The following is an 18,661-nucleotide window of genomic DNA, read 5'->3' as shown; positions in this document are numbered from 1 at the left end:
AGGTTCGATTCCCAGCCAGGGTACATTCCTGGGTTGCAGGCCACAGCCCCCAGCAACCACACATTGTTGTTTCTCTCTCTCTCTCTCTCTCTCTCTCCCCCTCTCCCCCTCTCTCTCTCCCCCTTCCCTCTCTAAAAATAAATAAATAAAATCTTAAAAAAAAAAAAAACCTTCAGTGGCTCTTCATGTCCTACAGGATAAGGTCCAAGCTCATTAGTGTGGCCTTAAGGCTTTGTGGCCGCCTTCTCCTGTATCACTTCTGACTCTTAAATTTATACTTCATTCTTTCTCCCTGATAAGACTATGCATTTTTAGAAGGCAGAAAAATGTGCCTTGTTTTTAACGTCCTCAAGTGGCTAAGTAGACACGCAATAAATATCTGTGGAATTGCACCAAACACAGATGTTGAATCATGTGATTACTTCGATGCTATATGATTCCTAAGAATAGAACAACTACGGTTGACCCTCGGGCAACATGAGTTTGAACTACATGGGTCCAATTATATGTGGATTTTTTTCAATAACTATTGTAAATGTATTTTTCTTACAATTTTCTTGACATTTTTCCCCTGGCTCACTTTATTGTAACAATACAGCATATAATATGTATATTATACAAAATATATGTTAATCAACTGTTTACAATTGGTATAGCTTCCAATCGGCAGTAGCTGCTAGTAGTTAAGTTTGGGAGAGTCAACAGTTCCACTCGGATTTTTGTCAGGGACAGGGGGTTGGGAAGGTCTGCACCCCTAGCCCCTGCGTTGTTCAGCGGTCAGCTGTACATACACATTTTCGAATTTTATAATTGGTATGTGTTTAGGGGCAAGTTGAGATTTCATACCCCATATACCCTTCCCATATTTTATTAAGATTAGAAAACTTAGAAAAACATTAAATAGAAAGTAAGATAATAAGTGTCATAATCCCACCATGTCAGCAATAACACCTGTGAAAAATTTCAGTGTCCCTATTTGCTACCTAGTTTTCATTTGTGGCTAAAACAAATGACAAGGAAGGCAAAAGTAACCACAAATTTCCAATAAAGTATCTTGGTAAGTGTCTAAAATACATGCAAATTTCATTCAAAAAAAATTTTTAATCTCATTTTTGTAATCTGTTTAGGGAAGAGAAAGCACAGAAGAATCAGTGTTGGAAATCTCTCTTCATTGATACTTACTCCGATGTAGGAAGATACATTGACCACTACGCTGCTATTAAAAAGGCCTGGGATGACCTCAAGAAATATTTGGAGCCCAGATGCCCTCGGATGGTTTTGTCTCTGAAAGGTACTGGGAATGCAGGGTCTGCTGTCCCCGTTGTAGTCACCGTAGTACAAACAGGTTAAGTAACTTCGGGTCTCTGTCGTCTGTGCTGGTCTGCGCTAACCCCACACTGTCCGGAATTCACCGTTCACTTTCGGGCAGGAAACAGAAAGCCTGGATGGCCCCGAGGGCCCTTGCTGCAGGGTCTGCCCTGTCTGAGCCTCCCTCGTGTCCCACGTGGTCACTTACTCAAAGGGGAAGTGCTTACATTTCTTTTATATAAACAAGCTAGTAATACAAAGATTGCTTGAAGATAACTATTGTGATTTCTTTTAAAATACTTTTTTCATTGAAAAACGGCTTCCTCCTGGCTGGTATAGCTCAGTGGATTGAGTGCAGGCTGTGAACCAAAGTGTCGCAGGTTTGATTCCCAGTCAGACCACATACCTGGGTTGCAGGCCACGGCCCCCAGCAACCGCACATTGATGTTTCTCTCGCTCCTTCTCCCTCTCTTCCCTCTCTAAAAATAAATAAATAAAATCTAAAAAAAAAAACAACTGCTTCCTCGATCAACAATCCTCTTTGCTTTTTTCAGTACAAGTAGATGTTTGCCAGTGTAATATTTGAAAGAGACTAGATAATAAAGACCTGGGTCTTTAAGACTATACGAGCAGCATAATAGAGGAAGGAAAACTTTCTGTTTTAAAAAAATTAATTAATTTTTTATCCTCACCTGAGGACATGCTTATTGATTTTAGAGAGAGAGGAAGAGAGAGATAGGGAGAGAAACATCTGTGAGAAGGAAACATTGATGGGTTGCCTCTCGCATGCGTCCTGACCAGGGGCCGAACCCATAACCTTGGTATGTGTCTTGACTAGGAACTGAACCCACGACCTTTTGGTTTATGGGATGACGCCCCAACCAACTGAGCCACACTGACCAGGGCAGAGGAAGGAAAATTTTCATCCCTATTTTGACACTTACGGAATAGTGAAAATTTAGTTTTGAACTAAGTTCTTTTTGACCCCAGAATCTGTGCTTTCTACTACCCCATTATTATCTAATTTTGGCAAGAAATGTTAACAAGGTATTTCTTATTAATTTGATTTTTTTAAATTTAAATTTATGCCCCCTAAAGTGCATAAACAGATGGCAGATGTATTGCTGCTTATCTGTTTTAGCCTTCAGGTATTTTCAAATTTCTCCACTAAAAGAAATTTTATTCATGTTTTCATTTTGCTAAACTGAAATGGGGGTGAGTTGTACTAGTGTGCGTTCCTTTGGAACTAAGGTCTCTTTGGAAACCATTCCTTTTACATCTCACGTTTCCACTGTAACGTCCCATGCAGACAGGAATCTCATGCAAATCGTGATGGCATGACCCGCTGTAATCAAAAACGCAGGGCCCGCTGCCTGCTGCAGTGACAGCCAAACTCATGAGACAGGTGCGAGTGAGAAGGGACGTGGTTTATCGGGTGCCAGTCACCTGAGAAGACGGGGGACTCACATCCCGAAGCCCATCTGAACATCTCAGTGCGGGCAGAGGTTTTCATAAGGAGAGAGGGGGGAGCAGGGCGGAGGGATCAAGGGCGGGGGTTGGAAAGTTCCGTGCTAGCAGACCTGCACAGTCCATTCCGGTGAGGACCTCGGAACCGGCCAGGCGGTGGCCTGGCTTCTGGCTTCTGTCACCCTGCTCCACGGCTGAAGGTCCGCAAGTCTCCCAGGGCTGGGGTGACTGAAGGCGGGAGTCTGGGTCTTTCGAAGTTGGTTCCTAAGATTCTATGGAAACGTGTTCTTTATCTACAAGCTACACGTTAGGGTCAGCACTTAGAGAAATAATGTGAAGAGTGGTGGGGTGGGTCACACGGGTGCTTAAAACCGAATTACTAGGAGCTAAAGGAAGAATGTTCAGCAGAGAGAGTAAGAGCTTTGACGGAAAGTACCCTTGACTGATATTTTTAATAGCTTTTTCCTTGGAAGAGAAGATTATGTTATCCATTTGGTATGTGAGGTTAAATAATTTGAGGAGGGAAAGAATTCTGAAAATATGTCTTTGGTGGTGATGAGTAAAAGAGGTTTACAGTAGTTATTAGTTATTAAACACAAAGCTAGGCACTTAAGTGAGTACTTTTTATTACTCCATTGAATTTGCCAAAATTTGATGAGGTAGGTAATTAGTCTCCTCATTTTATAGGTGAACTACCTAAGACACCAAGTGAGTTGTTTGCCATCACAAAGCAAAGGCAGAACTGGGATCTGAATAGCAGGCTGACTTCACAGCTATGGTCTCAGCAGCAGCTGAAGGGAGAAAGGACCCATCCTACTTTATTTAGGTGTTTTAGCACCGGTAGAGAGCCAGTCCAGCATTCAGACATTGGGGATGTGAGAATGCAGACATGTTTCTCCGTTCAGGCTCAGGAAAGGAACTAAGAAACTAAGGATACATAGCAGTAGCTGCTTCTTTTTTTTCCCTTTTTCCTTTTTCTTTCTTGTGTCCTGCACTCCATTTGGTGTTCCCAGGCCTCCCCGCCCACTGTTCTGTACCTAGTGATTGGAAGCGAGGTTGTGGTTGTTGGTCCCAACAAGGAACTCAGCCCCAACCCAGGGCTGAGTTCCTTGACAGCCCCAGTTTCACTCTCAGGGGTCAGTTCTCTGGGGGCTTAGCCCGGAGCCAGAATAGGGTAAAGGCTCTTCACTGTCCAGAAAGCTGGGGGCTCTAGGCGGGCTGGGCCTGTGAGTCTTCAGACTGAGTTAGGGACCTAGCTACTCACCTCAGTGGGCTTGGTCCCTGACTTAATTTTAGAGGTTATAGAGCTGGCAGCTAGAAGGAAACTCAGAAAGCAAATTGGTATTGGGCTTGGGGGAGTTTTTACAAGTATCTTGAAATTATGGTATGTTAATACGTCTTACACTGATCTTTCTAACAGTGTGCATCATGTGACTTGAAGTTTCACATTTACCTTACATGCTACCTTAAAACTTTACAGTTGGAAGGGACCTTAGAGATCATTTAGACCCGAGGTTAGCAAGTTTTCTTTAAATGACTAGACAGTAAATGTTTTAGGCTTTGAGGAACAGGTGATATCTTTTTTTTTTTTTTGATATCTTGTTTTAACTACTTAACCCCTCTGTTATTGTGGGAAAGCAGCCATAGACAATACATAAGCAGATAAGGGGGGGTCTGTTCCAAGAAAACTTCATTTACAGAAGCAGGAGGCAGGCTGATCCCTGATTTATACCACTCCTCTTGTTTTACAGGTAAAGGGATGGGCCCAGAGAGTTTAGGCAATTTATGTAAAGTCACATGACTAGTAAGTGACAGAGCTCTTAGTCTAGGTTTCTTAGCTCCTAGGAACCTTTTCCTCATACAGGTAAGCTAAGGGGCAAGGAAAGTATAAATGAATATTTATTGAGTACCAGTAAAGCTTTTTATTAAGCACACAAAGTTTATTTAATCCTCACTGTAATCCTTCCAGGCAGGTGGTGTGATGTCCCATTTCACAGAAACAGGATTAAAGAGATGCGATGACTTGCCAGGGCGTCAGTCAGTGAGTGGTAGGGCGAAGGTTCGCCGGGTCTGGCTCCCCAGTGCCCTTATAGTGCATGCCTCTCTAAACCTGGATTGTTAGACTTGGCCGGGTCCTCGGCTGGAGCGTTGTGCTGTGTACCGAAAGGCTGAAGGTTTGACTCCTGGTCAGGGCACATGCCTGAGTTGCAGGTTCGATGCCTGGCCGAGGCCTGTATGGGAGGAACTAATGGATGTTTCTCTCTCACAAAAGTGTTTCTCCCTTCCCCTCTCTCTAAAATTAATGAAAACATATCCTTGGATGAGGATTAAAAAAACTTTAAACCTGGATTTACTGTTTTGTGAGCATACATTTCTTTATATTTTCTCTTTCCCAACATTTGTTTTTCCTTTTTTCTCTCTAGCTGCCTCTTCGAGAAATTCTTAGTTTCTCAATGTTTTATGTTAAATATCCAACATGTAGTACTAACTACATAAATACTAGTTTCTCTAGTCATCCGACTTCTGGTTCAGGCAGTTACTCGGGATGTTTTGTACTAAACTTTTTTAAAGAGAGCTTTCATTTTGGAGTAATTTTAGATTACGGGCAAGTTGCAAAAATAGTGCAGAGTTCTTGTACACCCTTTACCCAGTTTCAGTTTCCCCGATGCATTGCCCTGTGGGACATTTGTCAGAACGGCCGTCTCCGTCGGCACATTATTGTTAACTGAACACCAGACTGCATGCAGACCGCACTGGCTCATCTGTTAATGTCCTCTTCGGTTCCTGTGTCCAGTCCACAACACCACGTTGCACTCGGTCGTCCAGTCTCCTTCGTGTCCTCTCGTCTCCGGCAGATTCTCAGTCTCTCCTTGTCTTTCATGACCTTGGCAGTTTGAAGGAGTACTGGGAAGGTGTTTTGTAGAATGTTCCTCAGACTGACTTTGTTGGAAGTATTATTGGGTATCCAGAATTAGACCGGAGTTGCGTGTTTGCAGAAAGATTAACGCAGAGGCACAGTGCGCCTCTCATCGCTTATCTGTGGGCATGTGAGGGCCACGTGCTGGCACCAGTGATACGAGCTAGCCTGCAGAAGTGTGCCCCGATCGGAAGGGCACAGTTCAGTGAGTTATGATGTGAACACACCCGCTGCGGCACCCTCCAAGTCAAGAGGTTGAACAACAGTCTATACCCAGAACCCTCCCTTTTTCTCAGGGGTAACCGCCCTCCTGATGGCTAATATCACTGAGTAGTTTTCTCTCTTTTTGATCTAATCATATGATTAAGTATGTGTTTTTTGTGAATTATTTCCTTTTTTGTGAGATTCAACTGTGTTGTCTGTAACAGTGGTTTATTTTTGTTGCCGTGTGGTGCTCTGTTATATGAGTAGACTACATATTATATGTTTATTCTACGGTTGATGGGTATTTGGGTTATTTCTAGTTTTGGGCTATTACATATAATGCCAGTGTAAAAGAATTGTAAATAATACAAATGTAAATCATTTTTGGTGTACATACAAGCATATTTCTATCAGGTAAATACCTAGGATTGAGTTTGCTGGGTTATAGAGTGTACTTATATATTAAATTTAAAAAACTGTTATTTTTTCAAAGTGGTTCTGTAATAGAGTAGGTCACAGCATAGAGTCCCTGGAAAGCAGGGGAACTCCCCCCCTGCCCCCCACCAAATTCTGCAAAAAGGCTGGGGCAGTGGTGCCCACAGAACCTAAGGCACAGTATTTGAGGCACATTGCAGGACAAAGGCAGGTAACAGCCCATGCCTTTCTGAAGGGAGGAGCTATTGACCAGTGCAAATTGTGTAAGCAGCGCTGGCAGTGTGACTTGTGGAATAGCCTGGGGTACAGATGGGGAGCTCATACAGCATCTGTGTGAGGTGCGGGGCCAGATGCCCATGCTGGATGCCTGTGAATGGCTGGAAACTCTTGCCCTGACTAGAGATGGCAGCCTGAAGAGGGTCAGAGACCCTGGGGAGCTGCAAAAATGATGGACATTAATGCACCATAGAAGACCGGATATTCAGCCACGCAGGAAATTCTGAGCCGAGGCTTTAAAATTGTAGCACTCGGAGAAACACAAGCTCAGTCTATCGTAGGTCTGTCTGTTTGGAGGTCTGGAGGTCCATTGGAAACACCCTCAGTGCCCTTCCTACACAGAAGACAGCGGCAGAGCTGGTGGTGCTGTGGGGGACCAGCCTGGCCCAGCACACAGACACACTGGTGAGCTGCTGGCTGGAGTAAAGGCAGCTCTGGAGGAGAGACACCGATGCTGTGAGAGGGACTCAGGCCGGTGCACACAGACTCCTGAAAGATGCTTGGAACTGAACTGTGACCGGGAATGCTGAGCTGCAGACTTCTGCATTTCTGAAGGATAGTGCTTTTGAATGGCCTGTTCTGAAACTGGTCTGGCTTGGCAGAGGGAAGCAGGGCTTCTTTTGGGGGTGTTTCTATAGAGAATGGGACTTAGCAGCAAGGCTCTCACTCTCTCATGCACTAGGTATAGGGACTCTTGGTATGGGACTTTGGAGTTTGGTACAAGCTCTCTCCCTCTGGCTTTGGCATTTGGATATTCTGGACTTCTGGCCCTGCTTTCCACAAAGATGGGAGCACTTGTGGAAACAGGAGATGTGGGGCCCACCAGGGCCTTAGACCCCAAAGAGGAGGGAAGCCCACTCCTGGAGGCAGGGTCCCATGCAGGGACATGTGCCTCCCTTGGGTTCCAGCACCTGGGACACTGTCATCCAGTGCAGCACGGCACATGGTTTTCGGATGGCTTCATGGAGGAGGCTGGGAGCAGCGCACCCCAGACCCTGAAGGAGAGAGCTGCTGCGAGAGGATGGCGACTCTGAAACCCACAGGTGCACATGCCGGAGAGGATGGAGATCTTTGTGTGAGACCTGCTTAAGGACAGATGAGGAAATGGAGAACTTCTAGGTGTGGTTTTGGCTTGCAGCCTTTTGGGGAACAAGGGCAGTTCTGGGTCTTGTGGGAGACAAGGGCTCCGAGCAGGGAGGGCTCTCAGCCCCTCCAGGTTTGGAACCCTGTTAATAAAAACCTGTTTTCTTCGACACGAGTTGTTGGGTCACATAGATTCAAGGTGCCAGGTGGCTGAAACCCAAATTTGCATGGTTACAGTTCTGCCACTTTACATTCCTACAAGCACTTTAATGTCATTCTTTGTGTTTTAGCCTTTTTAATGGTGTGTAGTGCTGTTTTAATTTGCATTTCCTGGAGCATGTAGTAGACTAATGAAGGTTTTATTTCTAGCTTTCCAATCTTTGTCATTTTTTTTTTTTCCTACCTTATCGCACTGGGTAGGGCCTTTGGTACAGTGTTGCATAAATAGGATGGTGGTGCGCACCCATATCTTTCTGGTTGCAGGAAGAAAGCTTTCAACATTTCTCCTTTAGAGACAGTGTTTGCTGTAGGTTTTTTGTAGATACTTTATCAAATTGAAGAAAGTACCTTCTGCTAGTAGTTTAAGGAGAGAATTTTAGGAGCATTATTTACAACAGCCAAGAGTTGGAAACAGACTAAGTGCCCATCCGTAGATGAGTTGATTAAAGAACCGTGGTACATTTGCAAAATGGAATACTGCATGGCAGGAAAAAAGAAGGAATTCCTACCTTTTGTGACAGCATGAATGAAACTGGAGACTATTGTGCTAAGTGAAATAAGCCAATCGATGAAAGACAAAATACCATGTGATCTCGCTTACTAGAGCAATCTAATGAACAAAATAAACTAGTGGGCAAAATAGAAGCAGAGGCATGGAAACATTGAACAGACTGACAGCTGTAAGAGGGGAGGGAGGGAGGTGGGGACTATTTGAAAGAGGTGAAGGGATTAGTCAAAGAACATATATGAAGAACCCATGGACGTGGACAACAGTGTGGGGATTAACTATGGAAGTGGTTTGTGAGACATCTATGTAGCCTGGCAGCCAAGGAGAGTGGACCAAAATGCGCATGCGTGGACAATGACCACTTCACTGTTCTAGTCACTGGGGCAGTAGATGCCTTTGTGTGAGCATGCATACTGTGTGGCCGTTGTATTCAAAATAACTGAGCGAGTAGAGCAACAAATCTGCATTAAATTTTGCATTAAGCTTGAACATTTCTCCGTGGAAACTATCCAGATGATTCAGAAGGTTGAAGCTATGGGCAGCTGGTGATGGGCAGCTTCAGCACAACAATACACCCGCTCATACGTCATGTCTTGTGCAAAGTGTTTGGTGAAACATCAAATCACCCAGGTGACTCAGTCCCCCTACAGCCCAGATTTGGTGCCCTGTGACTTCTGGCTTTTCCCAAAACTAAAATCACCTTTGAAAGGGAAGAAATTTCAGACCATCATCAAGATTCAGGGAAATACAATGAGGCAGCTGATGGCAAATCCAACAAAGGATTTTGCAGAGGGTTTTGAGTGGTGGAAGAGATGCTGGGAGAATTGTGTGAGGTCCCAAGGTGCCTACTTTGAAGGGGACTGAGGCGTCATTGTCCTAAGTACAGTGTTTCTTGTATCTTCTTCAATAAATGCCTCTATTTTTCATATTACATAGCAGGGTACCTCCGGTATCCAGATTCATTGCTGTACTCACTCAGTCATTTTGAATGTGACAGCCACACAATATATATGGTCACTTAACAGTATCTACCATCCCCACTGATTAGTAGTGAAGTCATTGTTCATGTATACGCATTCCAGTCCACACCCCTTGGCTGCCAGGTTACACAGATGTCATACAGACTGTTGTTATATTAACAATGGCTGGACTTTTTCAGAGCATACATATATATTTTTTTATATATGGACATATAAAATTAGGCCAAAACTGTCAATCATGTTGTACTCTTGTCAGTTTTTTGGACAACTTGTTCTACTAGTTACTAAGAGCGGTATGTTAAAATTTCTCCCTTTGGTAGGCAGAATTCCAAGATTGTTCCCAAGATTCCCATACTTTTGCGGTACATGCATGGTATAATAATATAGCCTTCCCTTGAGTGTGAGTGGACTGTGGGTAGAACTGATTTCAGCCCCATGCTTACCTCATGTTATATGACAGAGAGGAGGAGGTTTTGCTGATGTAATTAATGAAAGTCCCAAATTAGTTGATTTGAGGAAATTATTCTGAGTGGGCCTGACCTAATCAGGGATGTCTTGACAGGACCTGGGCCCTTCCAGAAGTCAGAGAGATTCAGAGTATGGGTATCTCTCCTGTTGGCCTTGAATAAGTACACCGGCATGTTGTGGAGAAGGGCAGGTGCTGGGAATGGCAGGTAGCTTCTGGAAGCTGAGGGCCTCAGCTGCAATGGCAAGGAACTGAATTCTGCAAATAAGCAGTGAGCCTGAAGAGGACCCCAGCATAAGATGCGTAAGATGCAATGGCAGCCCCAGGTGACACTGTGATTTTAGCCTTGTGGGGCCTGCACAGAGGGTCCAATTCAGTTGTGCCCGGATTTCTAACCCACAGAAACTGTGGGGTAGTAAATGAGTGTTCTTAAACTGCTATTATTGGGGCAATAGAAAACTAACACACCCACTGTGCTTATGGTTGTATCTGTTTCCATTGTAGTTCTTCATTTTAAAAAATATATTTTGAAGCTCTTATTCGGTACACAAAGTTTGAATTATAATATCTGTGTAGTGAATTTAAATCTTTTTGTCATTACAAAAAGTCCTCCATTACGTTTAATAATGCTCTCTACCTAAATTCTATTTTGTGTGAGTCCAGGGAAGCTATTATAGCTTTCATTTCCCTGTCTGCACCTTTAAGATGTACCTCTTATGTTTTGTTTTTGTCTGGTCTGTCAGTCTGTCTTTCAATTAGGTTATTTAATCTTTATGACTTATGTGATTACTAATATAGTTGAGTTTAGATATATTGTTTATTTGTTTTTTTATTTGTGCCGCCTGAGTGAATATTCCTATTTTGCATTCTTCTTGGATTATCTTTAATTCTGTACCCCCATTTTTATTTAATTAAGCCTGTTTTAATTACTAGGTTTGCCATTTTCTGAATAATGACAGAATCTTAAAATATGTTAATTCCAAATACCTTGTTCCTGCCTTTTGTATTATAGGTTTTGTGATTTTAATTTTTAATGTATTTTATATCCCTGAAAATGTTATTTATGTATTCAATATTATCTTAGATTTATCTTTTCTGTTACTCTTCATTTTTTCCTGTACCTTCGTTCTTCCATCTAGAATCGATCATTTCTTTTTCTGCCTGAAGAATTCCTTTCAGGGCCCTGGCCAGGTAGGTCAGTTGGTTAGACCATCATCCCACTACGCCAAGGTTGTGGGTTTGATCCCCGGTCAGGGCACATGTAAGAGTCAGTCAGTGAATGCATAAATAAGTGGAACAACAGATTGATGTTTCTGCCTCTTGCTCTGCCTTTCCCTTCCTGTCTCTCTACAATCAATAAATAAGTAAAAACTTTTCTTAAGAATTCCTTTTAATATTTATTTAATAAGGGACCACTACCGCTGAATTTTTTTCAGGTGTTTGCGTCTAAAAGTGGGTTTATTTCATCTTCACCTTTGATGTGTATGTTCGCTGAATGTAGAATTCTCGTCAGAGCCATTGTTCTCAGCACTTGAAGACACCACTTCCCTGGCTGCTCTTGTTTCTGTTAAGAATTCTGCTGTCACCCCTGTTGTCCCTTTGAAGGCTTTTCCCCTTCTCTGGCTGCTTTTAAAATTGCTCTGTCTTTGATTTTCCACAGTTTCCCAATAATGTATCTAGATATGATTTCCTTTGTAATTACTCTTCACGGAGTTTATTGTGCCTCTCGAACCCGTGGTCTGGTGTTTGCATCGGTTTCGGAAACTCACTCAGTCCTGTGATACTGTTAAGAGCATTGCTCGGCTTCTCAGTTGTTTGCTTTCAGGGCCTCAAAGCCAAGGTGGCCCCTCTGGAGGCCTGGCTGACCTCTCAGTCTCTCTGTTCTGGACCTCTCTCCTCATCATCGTGCACTCTCTCTGAGCTTCTGCAGCAGCCTGGGAACCAGTTTTCTGTTGTTCAGTTTTCCTAGTTCTCAGCCAGAGGTTTGATCCAGCAGCCTGGTGGACCATTGCTGGAAGTAAACTTCTTTTCTTGGTGTTTGCAATTACTTCCCACTTTTTAAAGCTAGCATACATGGCAGGCTTACCAACATGCAAAATTGAATTCAAGTTAATGGCCTCTTCACAGCATGAACCTATACTGAACTCCTATATTTCCCAGTAAGAGACTACATTAAGACTTTTCAACAATGTCAATTTAGAGAACTTCTGGAAATTGTTTTGTTTTGTTTTTTTAATAGAGAAGTGTGGGTATATTAGATTTAAAAAATGAGATACGTCCTAATGTTCGCATTGTAATGTGAACAAATTATTGTGGATTTCACCGGTGCACACCACTCCACATGTTACTTAGTGCCATGGTTTCCCTGCCGAGAGGGAACCGAGGACTTTGCTTGCTCAGCGCTTCAGAAGTCAGCCAGTCTAATGTGATATGTTTCTCTGAGTTTGCCATTCATTTCCCTATATTTCAGCAATGCATTTTGGACAGAATTCACTTGCTCTAAGATTGTTTCACTGGCCACTGGGAAGACTGTGTTTAGTTTTAGGTTTAAGGCTTATTGTTTCTTCATAATGTGCTTTTTTGTGCATCTGCAGAGGGCGCTCGAGAAGAAGACCTGGATGCCGTGGAAGCCCAGATCGGCTGCAAGCTTCCTGACGACTATCGGTGTTCGTATCGTATCCACAACGGGCAGAAGTTAGTGGTTCCCGGGTAAGACGTTTGCTGTTTTGGTTATTTTGAATGATACAAGTTATTTTCCAGAAAGAAAACAAACTAACTGTATTTATAGTTACCCCTAATAGATTCAAGGAGTATAGAAATTCCCTCTTCTTCCTTGTAGCCATCCATAGGACAGAATCTACAGCTTGAATTTGATTTTACCAAAATAAATATGCCTTATGAAAACATTAGTTTTATCAACACATCCTTACAGTGAAAATGAAGTTCGGCTGGGTGTGGGGTTATGGGACACAGGGGAGACATATGTGGGGACATATTTTAACTTGAAGTGTGTACCTTGTTAGAGGCCAGATGATTTGTTTTGGAGAGCCTGATGCACATTCTATGTACATCATAGAATATGTATATACGTATGGTAATACGTATAACAAGCAATAATTTGTTCAGAGCTACATACACTAATATAAAGAATATATAGTTTTGTCCTATTCAAGCATAGCCTATAATTAAATGGCCTGCTTTAAACTTCTAAAAGGTGAAGTATTCATTGTGGAACCTTTTGGGAACAGCAGACCACATAGCAGCTGTCACATTCATTCACAGCTTTAAAAACTATATGCTTTGAACGAGTCTACTTTTGTTTTTGTATGAAATTAAGCTATTTCAGAGATGTTGCATTTGTGAAATGCGAATACGGATTTAGGGAGAACTTTGCATTATTCTCAGTGGAACGGGGCATGTCTTCGTGAAGGGTCGTGAGGTTCTGTCACTTGCCATTTCAGGTCAGGGTTGGGTGCGGACAGGGCGTCTCGGAGGCGATCGTGCTGAGACTGCAAGGTGGAGTTCAGAATTGGAACACCGGGCAGTTAGGACCAGAGAAGCCTAAATTACTGGGGGGGTTTTCCTGGTCTGTTTTTCTGTCAAATCAAAATTTGACAAAAATTTTGAAAAATTGTCACACTTCAAGAGCCAAGACAGTGGAGAACTTTATTAGAAGAGTTGACCGGAATTGACACGACAAAAAGGTCCTGCATTTCAGCACAGGGATTTTGTCTATTCACAGTCCTGTGGTGAGACCTGGGATAGGAATCTCATAGAGGCCGCACAGTGGGGTGTTTCCATGCACGTGCAGTGATGAATTTACGTGCCAAACATCCCAAGTTTGTGAAAATTTGGTCAAGGTTTAGGCTGATTAACATTTGTACTGTCTGGTAGGGTAGAGTAAGCTAAAGCTATAACAGCATAAAGCATCAGTGAGAATTTACCCCTTTAAACATTAAATCAGCCTTGCATACATAGCAAACATCAGATCAGTTTATCATGGCAAGATGGCAGTTGTTAAAAGCAGTTAAACTATTTTTATTTTTATAAAGCCGACATTTACACATTTTAGACACTTAGGTTTTAATTAAATTAGAATCTTTCCACTCAAAAATTTTACTTTAATATATAAATTGCATCATTTTCCGCATTCCCAGTTTAGAATCGACATGTTAGCCAGTTCTCGTAGAGTTGTCAGTGTGGAATGACTTTCCATGAAAAAGAGCAGCTGTTTGTTTGGCCCTGCACCTGATGACCTTTTTGAGTCTGTTCTCAGGCTGTTGGGAAGCATGGCGCTGTCTAATCACTACCGCTCCGAGGACTTGTTAGACGTCGACACGGCGGCGGGGGGCTTCCAGCAGAGACAGGGCCTGAAGTACTGCCTGCCTCTAACTTTCTGCATCCACACTGGTCTGAGTCAGTACATAGCAGTGGAAGCTGCAGAGGGCCGGAACAAGAACGAAGTTTTCTACCAATGTCCAGTAAGTCGGACGCACGTTAAAATGTGGCTTTAAGGCGTGTTCTGATGAGTGGATGAGTGTGTGCGTTGGCAATGGTCATGGCTGCAGAATGGGTATAGAGTCTTATGCAACTTAATGATAGACCTATCTGACTAGACATGATGGCATGGACTGCCAAAAGAAGGTTTTACCAACGGACAAACAGTGCAAGCTGTGGTACACACAGAAGGAAAGCTGCGATGTGTGTTAAGGCATTTTAAGTGTAAGGAAAATTAATGAGCTTTTTGTTAAAGGAATTCATTGTAATATACATTTCTAACTTAAAAAATTTAGCTTTGCAACATCATTTGATCCAAGTGCAATAGGAACTTTTTAAACTCTTCAGTAGGTATTTGAGTTGTTGAAAAATGAAGATCCTTTTCAGAAGGCTTTTGTTATGATTTTAATATAATCAGAAAATATGGTATTTGGTTTCAGTCTTATTTCTTCAGTTCTTAATAATTCTTCAGTTGCAGAACTTCTGCCTTCATTTTTACCTAGCTGTGAACTTTTAACTTAAAAGAGGAATTCAAGCCCTGGCCAGTATGGCTCAGTTGTTGGAGCATTGTCCCAGAGCCCAAAAGGTCACGGGTTCAATTCCTGGTCAGGGCACCTACCCAGGCTGCTGGTTCAATCCCAGGTCGAGATGCGTATGAGAAGGGCAGCCAAGTCAGTGTTTCTCTCTCGTGTCAGTGTTTCTCTTTCTTTCTCTCTCTCTCTCAAAACAGTGAAAAAAATGTCCTCAGGTAAAGACTAAAAAAAAATGGGTAATTTAAAATAGAAAATACTTTTCATAGTTATGTGAGACATATGATGCCATATAATATTTGAAATATTTTAAGAACTTCCATAGCTTTTAATTTTTTCCCAAGCATTTTCACATCTTTTATCTCTTTTTTGACTTGATGACCTCTATAAAGGTTGTTGGATAATGGGTTGGTCTCTTTATTTATGAAGTGACTAACCTAGAATTCTTCAGGTCTCTTGACTGAATCCAAAGCCCTTTTCTTCAAGGGTAATTTCTTTTCCTGAAGGACAGTGTTTTAGTTCACCGTAACAATAATGGAAGTGTGTGTGCGTTTAACTGTCACTGAGAAGTGCTGGGCACTTCTCTTCTAAGGACTTCGTGGAGAGAACCTAAACGCAGAAATCGTGGAGCAGGAACTGAAAAGGTGGGAGGAATGTCCAGGTATCAGTTAGAGCTCTGAAGTTATTTTGATCTGTTTTGCCTTTTCTTCATGGAAGAATACAGGTGATAAACAGTGAGAAATTAAGTAAAATGTATTTTTCTTAATTATAACATTCTTTTTCTCACCTAGGACCAAATGGCCCAGAATCCAGCTGCTATTGACATGTTTATCATAGGTAGGAGGAAAAAAACAGTTTTCTTTTTTTTCCTGCTGGTCAAAAAAATTAAGTTGGTAAAAACTTTTTGGTCACTTAATCAGCTGGCAGTTTTACACTTGTATTTCTTAAGGCGTGCTGGTTTATAAAATGCAGAATCACTGTGAGTAAGTGTGGAGTTCCCTCCCATGCACGTCATACTGCTACACATTTAGAGACATAGATATATAAAACTACCTTCTCTTTTGGTGCCCGTGCTGCAGTAACATACTGATTAAGTCACACTAGAGACCTCAAAGCAGCAGTCTCTGAAAACCGGTATAAAATGGGCTTTATAAACTCCTTGGCACAGCTAGGTTTTTCTTTGGCCTTAAAAGGGTATTTCTGATAGGATTTGAGAACAGTTCAGTTTGTATGCAAGTGCTGCTCACCCCTTTGCTGTTCATTCAGTCTTGTTTGCTTAAATTTTACTCACTTAAGAGAAGCTTCTGACTACTCATTTGCCTTTTTAAATGCATGTATTAAACATCCCCATATACTAATAGTAAAGAGGATTCGCAGGCTAAGTCGTCTGTATTTAATTATTCCTCCTAACTGGAAGCTTGAACAGAGCCTGCGTTCTGTACTATGGCACGTTCTAGGTTTCGTGGCATACTTCACAATATCGAGACACTCTCATTCCTGTGCAGTCAGTGATAAAAAGGTTTCACACTTGGCCCCTGACTTTCAGCTTGCCCTGACTCATGTGGTCTGTGGTTTCCAAGTGAAGTACCGCTGTGGTTTTGCCCCCGCTCAGGGCCCTCTTTGGCATCTTCCGGTAGCACGTGCTTTCATTGCTGATCATGGTGGGGGGGTGGGGCGCGGCGGGGCAGGGCAGTGGTGCTGCTCAGTGTAAACAAAAGGCTGCCTGGGCTCTGAAGCAGGCTGCCTGCGAGGCTCCCTGGGTTTCTTACTCCGAGTTTGCTGCTGGTGTGGCGTGGTCGGGAAGACCACCCCTCCCCACTCCCCCTACAGCAGAGCGCTAAGGGCCAGTAATGCTGTTCTTGTAGGAGGGGTTTCTCCTGGAATGAGAGAGCAAAGCAAAAGATTTGAGATGAGATGGGAAGTTAGTGCTGAGAGCAAAGATGAGAAAGCAGTTTCCTTTGAGCTACCTTGAAAAAATGAAATGCTATCAGGGAATAAACTTAAAGGACACATGGTCATAAACTAAGGGGAGGGTGGTAATGGGAGGGAAGTGGGGAGGGTGGGAGGGGACGCTGGATTGGGAGTAAAAAGAAGAAAACTGTAATTGAACAATGATTAAAATAAAATTTTTTAAAAAATGCAATGCTATCAAAGGAACTCCAAGATACAGGCGTAACTTAAAATATAAACTGCCTTAGAAATATAAATTACATCTTGATTCCCCTAAGTTTGACTTTCTTGAAATTTTTGGTAAAACATAAGATGAAATCTCCTGGTGTTCTGTGCATTATTAGTAAATATCTAAGAAAACCATATTCTTTGTTTGGATAAATAGTGAGGGCCACACAGGAAACTCTGTCCTCACTTTAAAGAACATACTTTGACGTGCATGTAATATAATAAATTTAGATGCACTGAAATACATTGTGTCAATATCTTTTTTATGTAAACTATAACAAATTTCTTTTTCTTACATAATATTTCATTCCATGAAATATAAAAAATACTCTTTTTAAAACTCTACAGGAAAATTACTAGTTCTTAAAACATATACTTGCACCTTCTATGAATTGTAATGGTACCTACCATTAATGTCATTAAAGATAGGCTTCTTAATATCTTGCTCCAGGCAGACAGATGATCAGTGCTCATTTTGAGTACAATAGCATTGAATAAATGAGGGTTCAGAATGGGCCATTAATAGACATAAAGGAAAGAGTCAACTATTGTAGTGTACTTTCTCTCAAATGATGCCTTTAAAATTTTAAGCTATACACCCTCAAACCCAAGCCTAAATTGTATCTTCTATCATTCTCAAAATAAAATATTAAGTAAATACTGTAAATTTAGCATCTGACCTTAAGCATGGCAGAGTACAGGAACTGGGTTAATTAAAAAAAGTTTACCCAAAAATTCACTGGGCAGCATTGATTAAGGGACTAATGTACTCTGGGCACTGAGATGTGTTAACAGTAAGAGGTTCCGAGAAAGTTATGTTGTATTACTAGAGGGGACAGATAGAATTTATGTAAGTGCTTGTTACTGACCCAGTCATTAGATCACAGATATATGGTCTGGACTGGACTCTTTCAGTCATTCTTTTCTGCTTCAAGCTGGTCACTGAGCACACGGAGGGCCGCCATGCATTTGAATCTGTAGTAGCGCAACTAGGCCGGTCTGATGCTCGGAACTCCCCAGTGCCACCCACCTGTCAGATGTCCAGACTGAGCGCCAGGCAGGATGCACCTGGACCTGGGTAGACGCTGATTGTTTGAGTTGAGGTGCTGACGTTTTTTGGGCAGTTTCTTCCTAAACATAGCCATGTCTCCATTGTTCAAGAAATTATAGACAGAAGGCTTTTCATTCTTGTACCAGAACAAATTAAAGTTTAAGAATCTATTATTTATAAGTGTACAAAGTAGTTTGAAAGTAGTTGGAAGATTCCCCTAGCCGGGTAGTTAGGAATAAGATGGATACAATTGAGACTAGCAATTGGCCTAATAAAAGACTAGTGGAATTATGTCTATAAAATGTTTCTAGTTTTGATATCACACCTTATGCAAAGAGAAAGTACAATTGTTTCCTTGTTTCCTGTATAGATTTTACAAAAACGATTTGTCGTTTTCTTCCCATTTCTGGTTTATAGGTGATACTTTTACTGACTGGTTTACTTCCTATGTCCACAATGTTGTATCCGGTGGCTTCCCTATCATCAGAGACCAAATTTTCAGGTATTTTTCACTTGGGGCTCTTTAGATCGCAATGACTGTA

General features: G+C 42.0%; 1 protein-coding gene and 1 long non-coding RNA gene across 3 annotated transcripts in view; both read left to right on the top strand.

Annotated features, from left to right (window-relative positions):
• FBXO3 (F-box protein 3) overlaps positions 1–18,661 on the top strand; it is a 36,138-nt gene that overhangs the window by 5,722 nt on the left and 11,755 nt on the right. For both annotated transcript variants that reach the window (XM_028515357.2, XM_036029217.1), the window contains exons 3-7: positions 1,128–1,291; positions 12,458–12,572; positions 14,140–14,344; positions 15,682–15,727; positions 18,537–18,621. In XM_028515357.2, the coding sequence (XP_028371158.1) occupies positions 1,128–1,291; positions 12,458–12,572; positions 14,140–14,344; positions 15,682–15,727; positions 18,537–18,621 (615 nt within the window). The remainder of the gene's footprint in view (positions 1–1,127; positions 1,292–12,457; positions 12,573–14,139; positions 14,345–15,681; positions 15,728–18,536; positions 18,622–18,661) is intronic.
• On the top strand, positions 5,058–8,485 carry LOC118501321. Its single transcript, XR_004903955.1, has 2 exons — positions 5,058–6,421; positions 6,600–8,485. It is a non-coding gene; the product is annotated as an uncharacterized LOC118501321 (long non-coding RNA).

The sequence above is a fragment of the Phyllostomus discolor genome, chromosome 6, assembly GCF_004126475.2.
Source record: "Phyllostomus discolor isolate MPI-MPIP mPhyDis1 chromosome 6, mPhyDis1.pri.v3, whole genome shotgun sequence".
In the NCBI taxonomy this organism is placed as follows: Eukaryota; Metazoa; Chordata; class Mammalia; order Chiroptera; family Phyllostomidae; genus Phyllostomus; species Phyllostomus discolor.
Note: the sequence above shows the minus strand (reverse complement) of the source record. Positions and strands in the feature narration are given on the sequence as shown.